This window comes from Hirsutella rhossiliensis (assembly GCF_020360975.1).
Source record: "Hirsutella rhossiliensis strain HR02 chromosome Unknown scaffold00005, whole genome shotgun sequence".
Lineage (NCBI taxonomy): Eukaryota > Fungi > Ascomycota > Sordariomycetes > Hypocreales > Ophiocordycipitaceae > Hirsutella > Hirsutella rhossiliensis.
In genome coordinates this window covers 944,286-953,108 of record NW_025408671.1, presented here as the reverse complement: position 1 = coordinate 953,108, position 8,823 = coordinate 944,286, and the positions used below count along the sequence as shown (strand labels likewise).

At 44.5% G+C, this 8,823-nt stretch overlaps 1 protein-coding gene across 1 annotated transcript; it reads right to left on the bottom strand.

Annotated features, from left to right (window-relative positions):
- Window positions 1-664: 664 nt before the first annotated feature.
- HRG_05287 (uncharacterized protein) lies at window positions 665-1,132 on the bottom strand (the record flags this gene model as incomplete). Its single annotated transcript, XM_044863758.1, has 1 exon — window positions 665-1,132. The coding sequence occupies one exon, from the start codon at window positions 1,130-1,132 to the stop codon at window positions 665-667; it is 468 nt and encodes a 155-aa protein (XP_044720290.1).
- Window positions 1,133-8,823: the final 7,691 nt, after the last annotated feature.

Below are 8,823 nucleotides of genomic sequence, written 5' to 3'. Positions count from 1 at the left end.
GGCGGCTATATCTTTTTTATAATAGTTATAAGCCCGGGTAGAAGGGTTACCCCTCTAGAACCTTCCCGGTAACTACGTACGTACTTCTTCTAGCTAGCCTAGCGCGTATTACCCGAAGGCCTATAGTTTAAGTCCCGCTAGCGTAATTAAGCGCGGTTTTAGTATAGGTCCTACCTATATAAAAATTCCCTCTATAGTCTTAGATATCTAGGTATCCTAGGACGAATTAACCCGGTTTCCCTAAGGGGGTATATCGCGTATACTATATATATTAATTAACGCTGTCGCTTATATTTAATAGGCAGCTATATCTTTTTCGTAATAATAATAATAGCTTTTACTTTAGTTTTAATAATTATCTTAAATTTACTTTAATTTAATCTTAAGCTTATTATATTAGTATAATTTTATTATTATAAAAATTCTATATATAGTAGTAACCTTTTTTTACCTATTACTATTAGGTTGCTTTTTAACTTACTCTTATCTTAAAGCTAATATACTATTTAAGTTAAAAGGTAAATAAGTAATAAAAATCTAATATAATTATTTATTTCGATTTTAATATACTATAGCTAGCTTAAGACTACTATAAGGCCTTATAGGAGTATTTCTTTTTAATATATTAAGCTATATAATAGAAAGAATATTCTAAGAGTATATTTTAGTCTTTTATAGTAGGGGACCCGGTTTTAATATAGGCCGGCGGCCAGCCCTGCTTTTCGCCCACGTCCTTTTCGTCGGCTTGCTTCCGTCGGTCTTCTGCAAGCTCTACCTCCCTATTAGACTCCCATTCCTCGAGCGCTCGCGGCGAGACATAGTTAAGGATCTTCATGGCAGGGACTAGGTGCCGCGCGGCGGGGAGATCGCGCCATCCGATAATATAGGTCATGCGCTTTGGGAGCGGCTTGCCGTCGGCAGCATGCCCTAGCGAGGGCAGCAGAATGCGCTCCACAATGTAGGCGGTCGAGTCTTCGGGTGGCAGTATGGAGATGCGCTGAAGGGGCGGGCCGCTGCCGGGAACATAGCGGCGCCGCTTGGAGGAGAGCGGGATCTCGATTCGATTTGTCGTCCTGTCCTTGCGCGACCGAAGTTGGGTATCTGGGCGAGCCGAAGATGTCTTCCTCGCCATTGCAGAGTTCTGGAGTCGTCGCGGCCTCGCTGGCGACTGTCGCAATGTCCTAGTAAGGAACGGGGCCGGCGCCAAGCGTCAAGGCGTGCCTATTTGAGGCCAAGAACCGGGCAGGATGCGGATGGCTTGTCGGGAGCGGCGATAACGCGTTGCCTAAGCTATTATGACTGAGGCGATGAAAAGAGGTGTAAGAGACACGTCTTTTAATAACGTAGCTTAGTAAGGGTCCTAATAAGGAGGAAAAAATAATTAAACTTAAAACGAATAATAATAATAATAAGGTATACTTTTAACTAGTAGGTATTATTACTAATATAAAAAAAGTAACTTAATTAAGTATCTTATAAGATTATATTTATTAAAGGATAATATATATATTAATTACTAGGTTATACCTTTAAAAGTTAAACCTTAAGTATACTTAAGTATATTATATATAGTTTAACTAGAAATTATAAGGAGTAGTTTACTACCTTATCCTAAGCTTATATCTTATATAATAAAAGAGATAAGAAGTATATATAAAATATATAAAAGTAAAATTAATAAAGGTAATATAGAATTATTTAAATTTTTAAAGAGTAATAATAAAGGTAAAAAATTAATTATTATATTACTGTAGGAATGTATCTATCTAGTGGTGTGACCAACCATGGTTGGCACGTGACCCGTACGGTCACGTGTGCGGCTGAGGGCAGCGTGCCCCCTTTCTCCACGCTGGCCTCTGCCTCCTTAGATAGAGAATCAAGACGAATACAACATCACAGGTTAACCCTAGTACTGTCTCATTGCAGCAGCTGCCGCAGGTGCCTACCCACACTGATCAGTGACCGGCCCACGCCCGTCACAGACAGCTAAGTAGAAGAGACAAATTCCTCAACCTTCGAAGGTGCTATAGTCCGCGTCACTTTACTGTGGCCCTGAGTAGCGCTCAGAAGAAGGTTATTTGTGCTAAGAACAAGGAATCTCCCGCTGGTTTGCCCAGCCGCGCGAGAGTCCTTCCAACTGTTGATTACGATCGCCCGCTAGTTTGCCTAGCCGTGAGCACCGGAATCGACAGGCGACCACATCGCAAACAACTAGTAAGAACGTTCGACCCTTGACGTTAAGTAGCAAGATCCCCGTCAGTTCAGTCTGGCCGCGAACGACCTACTTAGTACGCGACGCTCGACCTCCTATTAGCGACAACTCGTATACGAAGAGACCAATACGAACCCCACATCGTCTCATTCATTTGATCACGATAGCCCTGACCGCCCGAGCTATGTCCCCAGAAGCCCAGCTCGAAGAAATATGCGACCAGATGCAGGCACTAGACATCCAAGCATCCGCATTCCGACAAATTAATATCGACCTTTGGGACAACGATATCACACACGACGAAAAGGACAAGATCGCAGTAACGACATATGTGGCAAAGTTCATATTCATCGTTCAATCTGGCAGTGATCAAGGATACGACCTCCTTGGTTACTTCCAACAGCATTTTGAAGAATGGACCGAAGACACATGGGACCGCGCCCTGAATGAATACAAGAGAGCCCTCAGGAAACTACTAAGGAAAAGAGGTATCTACACAGGTTCACAAAGGGGGAAATTCGCAACACAATTTCTCATATTACAAACTATCGAGAACCCACAAACCTGGCCAGAGCAGGAGTTTACGGAGATGGTGTTTGATGAGAGGACTGCTGCCTTCAGGAGGCAGACAGCATTACTAGGATCAAATGCTTCCACTAATCCCCATCCGTCTCAACCTCCTTCACCATCAGTTACGCCCTTAGCAGCACCTCATCAAGGTCTTAACGAACCACAACCTATTAAGACCCTAACGAGCCCTCCTAACGCACCTACTCCTGCTCCGACTATCCAAGATAAACCTGCTCCGACCTCTCTTACTATTCATCCGACTTCCTACCGCTTCCAGAACCCCGATCTCGTCCAACCCGTCACCAACCCCATCCCCGAACACTTATCCGGCCCTGCAACCTTTGGAGAATACATGAAACTCCCCCCGGATAACATCCCGAACGCTATCGTCGATAGCGACATCCAGCAGAAGTTTATGAAGACCTGGAACAAAGATCGGAACTACACAGGAGAGCCGTACGATCTCCTTGATGATAAGCTCCGCCTCTTCTTAAGCAACTGCTCTCATATCCAAGTGAAACCGTCACAATTTCACGCACTCTTTCCCGGATCCTTGATGGAAGAGCCCAAAGATTCTATCTTGATAAGATCACATGGGCTACGACGTTCCGACAAGCGTATGATATCTTCAAACAACACTTTGACACGGAAGTCAACCATGTCCACTACCATACTGACTGGACAACAATAACCTTTAACTCCATCCGTGCCCAAGATGCTTCGAAGACCCCCCACGAAGTGCTTCAAACCCTCTTTGATAAGCTTCAGCTCTGCCAACGAGCCCTTGGCAGGAGTACGGAGGAGACCTTCTACTGCGTACAACGCTTATGAAAGCATGCCGTGGAGTACCCGAACTCCAATACGCTCTTTTCAAACCCGCCGATAACGTCGAGCACCTTCTTGCAGATCTTCGTGCATCCGTTGAAACCCATCTTGCCCTCATAACAACTTCTCAATTTCCCTTGACTTTGCTGGATCATTCGATCATAACGATCCACACCATCAGTACTACCTCGACCGTCGATACAATAACAACCGCTCTCGAGGTAGATACGGATATTCAGGTCAACGACCCAGCCGCGGATACAGACAAAGCTACAACCGTGGAAACTACCGGCCTCAAAGCCGTAGTAACTACAATCATAGCTACAGTAACCGAAACTGGACGAAGAAGTGTTTTGTTTGTGGACAAGAAGGCTGTTGGTCAACTAAACACTCTACGGATGAACGGCAAAGGCCAAGGACCAACATATCACTCAATGTCACTTCATAGGTGTACAACTCACGGACATCGGAGGCTATATTCTAGACTACGAAGGTCATGAGATGAGCAGCTTTGATGACACTGAAGATACATGGGAAGAACATGACAATAGCACCAACGATCACCCGGAACAATGGCAAGCAAGCCAAATGCTCTGTCAACAGGCATTCAATCATTTGATCACAGGAGAAGACGTCTATCAGACGGATCAAACCGTTGTTCCAGCCTCGCAATTTATTATTGAAGATCGCTATTCAAGGGATAGATTCCAAGGTATCATGATCGACACAGGTGCAGCAACATTTTCCACAGCAGGATACTCTCAGTACATCGCCCTACAACGAGAAGACCTTCTGTAGCTCTCGACAGCTCCACATCCGGCCAGGCCTCCATCAAATTCGGCAACAGCGACGCCATCCACTCCTCGGCACAGTCGCCCTTAACACACCCTCGGAAGGATCACGTTCCACGTCCTTCAAACCCCAACTCCCTTTTGCTCTGCCTTGCTGATATGGACCGGCTTGGTATCTATTTCAACAACATCACAGATACCATCAATTGTACTAATCATTGTACTAATCGCCCTACAAGCATTCCAGTCGTACGCAAATGGGGACATCCCTGGTTCTTCCTTACGAAAGATGAAGAGTCCATCTCGTTTCTTACGGAAACAGAGATTCGTACACTTCACCGACGCTTTGGACACCCAGCAGTCCCTAGGCTCCATCACCTCTTGAAGCAAGCCGGGCACAGTGACGTCTCGATAGACACATTAGAGACTATCTCTAAGTTCTGTCACCACTGTCAAATGCACTCACAAGCCCCACGCCGCTTCAAGTTCACCCTTAACGATGATCAAGAGTTCAACTACGAAATCATCGTTGATGTGATGCACCTAGGAACACCACAACGCCCTGTTCTACACGTTGTGGACTCAGCTACTGCTTTCAAGGAGCCAGATTTTTACCGTCAATGTCAGCTAAAGATACATGGGAGACCCTCCGGACCCTCTGGATCGACACGTATCTTGGACCTCCTGATACCCTCCGTCATGATGCAGGAACTAACTTTGCTTCTCTCGAATTCCGGAACGAAGCAAAGATTATGGAATCAAATGCTCTCAAGTACCTGTTGAGACGCATTGGTCCATTGGAAAGATTGAACGCTATCACGCACCCTCCGACGCGCCTTTAACATCCTCCATGCTGAGATTGGCCACACCACTTCCGCCGAAACAGTCCTTCAAATGGCTGTTAAAGCAATCAATGATACGGCAGGACCTGACGGTCTTGTGCCTACGTTGCTTGTTTTCGGCGCATACCTCGCGTATCTACAGACTCGCCCCCTTCCGCTTCCACCCTCAAAAGATCGGAAGCTATGCAGAAAGCGATGAAAATGCTCCGCCAACTCTCGGCAGAAAGACGAGTTAAGGATGCCCTCCATGCACGCAACGGCCCGAGCACGACAGAAGTGCTATCCTCCCGCTGCAAAGTGAAGTTCGCGTTTGGAGAGAGAAAGACGGTTGGCAAGGACCCTTCAAGATTGCATCGATTGATAGCCATAACATCACCATTGACACAGTCAACGGCCCCCAAGTCTTTCGATCGACCCTTGTACAACCGTATCTGCGTGATGATACCACTCTTTCCGACCCTACACACGACACAGACCCTCAGGCATTCGTTCAGATCTTAATGAACAACCGGCTCAAGACCCCGTTAAGACCCTAACGGACCTGCCTGCCCGACCCGAACCCCGCCCCCGCAAGAGAGGACGCCCACCAGGATCAAAGAACAAGCCAAAGGATTTGATCATGATGGCCTGCCGTAGACCAGAGCTTGACCCAAAAGGAGGAAGATGCACAAGCTCTTTCCTCAAGCTACGGTCTGATGGCATAATCACCTCTCCTGGTGACCCCTTCGAAGAATCCGATAACAAAGAGATTACTGACCTCGTTGGCGCGGTGTATTCCAATTTGAACGATACGATCAAATGACTCATGGAAACTATAGAATCTTTCGCTCTCGAATGGTTCGTGAAGTCAAAGGAATCAACACTAAGCCCTACGAAAAGTCTCGACTTGTTATTCAAGGACATAACGACTTTGAGAAGACCACCCTCCTGACGCAATCTCCGACAATTCAACGCGTTAGCCAGAGACTCATCCTCGCTATTGCCCCGGACTTCTTCAAAACTACGGCATAACCTCTCCCTCCGTGATATCACTCAGGCATACCCGCAATCCCAGACCAAGCTTTCCGGACCATTCTTACGTATTTGCCCACGGAACTACAAGGCAAATACCCTAACGGAACAATTATTCGTGTTATTAAGCCCTGTACGGTATCGCAGAAGCCGGAGTCCATTGGTTCCGCACATATCAGCAGCATCACCTCGAAAAGCTGGATATGTCTACCTCCACCTATGACTCCTGCCTACTGATTTCGAATACTGGCCCTGACACGCTCGGTATTGTTGAATGCAAACTGATGACACCTCATCCTTGGAACGAACAACTTTTCTACCCGTGAAGAAGAAGAGCTACAAAAGGCAGAATTTCGTTCCAAGCCCAAGACTGACATCACATACGGAACAACGGTTGACTTTAATGGTGCAAGACTGACGTTGCTGAATAATAACCCCTTAAGAAAGGATCCTTTACTTCAACAGAAGGGACAAGCAGCAAAATGACCACCATTGACCCTAAAGCAATTGATCGTCACCAGCGCTACGTTGAGGAACGAGCGCGAGCCTCATACATTGCTTCAATTGCTCAACCGGAAGCTTCTTTCGATGTTTCAGTCGCCGCCCAAGTACAGACCCCTGAGGATAAAGATTACGCAATTTTGAACAAGCGACTGCAATGGCAAATGGATCACCAACTACGTGGCCTCACGTACAAACCAATTGATCTAGCTACTGCAAAGCTGATGGTTTTCACCGATGGTTCTTTCGCAAACAACAAGGACTTATCCTCCCAACTAGGTCATTACCCTCGTTAACGAGACAAACCACAAAGAAAAACAGTTCGAGATTAGTGGTAACATCGTACACTGGAGTTCAACAAAGTGCAAACGTGTTACCCGTAGCGTCCTAGCATCAGAGATCTACGGTATGGCCAACGGATTCGACATAGGCATCTCCTTGCGATGACTATGAAGATAATTACGGAACGACTCAACCTTCCTCCTATCCCTCTCATCGTCTGTACGGATTCGTACTCTCTACGAATGCCTAGTCAAGCTCGGTACGACGAAGGAAAACGATTGATGATTGATATCATGGCCCTTCGCCAGTCATACGAGAAGAGAGAGATAACAGATATTCGTTGGATCAACGGCGCAGACAACCCAGCAGATGCAATGACGAAAGCATCACCAAACCGAGCCCTGGAACGCTTCATCGATACCAATAGTCTGACAATTCGAGTCGAAGGATACGTACAACGTTCCTAACCGCTCCTTATACCTATGATCAAATGATTGCTCCTATCAGGAAGACCCTTCACTTCTTCCCAGATATCTACAGCTAAGAACAAGACGTCGGACCCACTTTTGGCAATAATGACACACGCCCTCACGGCACATTCCTTCACGGCCTTAACGCTACTATCCTTTAGACCTGTTCAAGGTGTTGCTGTGCTTCACAGCAAAAGAAGAGTTGCCTGTGTAGGAATGTATCTATCTAGTGGTGTGACCAACCATGGTTGGCACGTGACCCGTACGGTCACGTGTGCGGCTGAGGGCAGCGTGCCCCCTTTCTCCACGCTGGCCTCTGCCTCCTTAGATAGAGAATCAAGACGAATACAACATCACAGGTTAACCCTAGTACCGTCTCATTGCAGCAGCTGCCGCAGGTGCCTACCCACAATTACTTTAATTTTCCTTCTTTTCTTTATATAGTACCTTTCTTAATATTTCTTTAATATCTTAATTAATAAAGGAAATCCCTCTTAGCCTAGCTTATAATATTTAACTAAAGACTAGGTATTATATATTAGTCCCTTAGTAAAGGGCTAGTACTTAACCTTACTATTTACTTAGATTAAATATTATTATAAAGTATATAAAGGTATAGGCTTAAGTATAGTCTATAAAAAGAAGGTTAATAATCTATAAAAGGAAAAAAAAAAGTATAAGCTTAGCTTATATAAGTATAGAGGCTGCTTATATATAAGCTTAGCCTAGACCTTAGTCTAGGCCTATATAAGGTAAAAGCCTATATATTATACCCTTATATAGCTTTAAAGAAGCGCGACTTTAAATAATACTTAATACTATACTTAAGGGGATAGAACCCTCGCGCGGACTATATATACTTAGTCGCGGAAAAAGATATTAGTAAATAATATATAATACCCTCTTAAGAAAGCTTCTTAGATAGATTATATTATTAGTAAGAGCCGCGCCTTAAGAGCTAGACTTAAGTATTTATAGTTAAGGAGTAAAGGTATATAAAATAGTATATAGCTAGCTTTAGTAGGCTTATAGTATCCCGCCCCCCTTATATCGGTTTATAGTAATAGCTCTTAGTATTATAATATAAAGGATAGTACTTTAGTATATAAGGCTCTACTCCCTTTTATATAGGGCTATATAAATACTTCCTTTTACTATAATTATATTATATTAACGGCCTTCTTATATCTTAGCTACTTTTTTAATCGCTATAAGTATATATTCTATTTATATAGCTATTACTATATATAAAAGACTACTTATAAAGCCTATAAAGGTATTACTAAGATTACGTACTACTAGAGTCGCTATTATTAAAC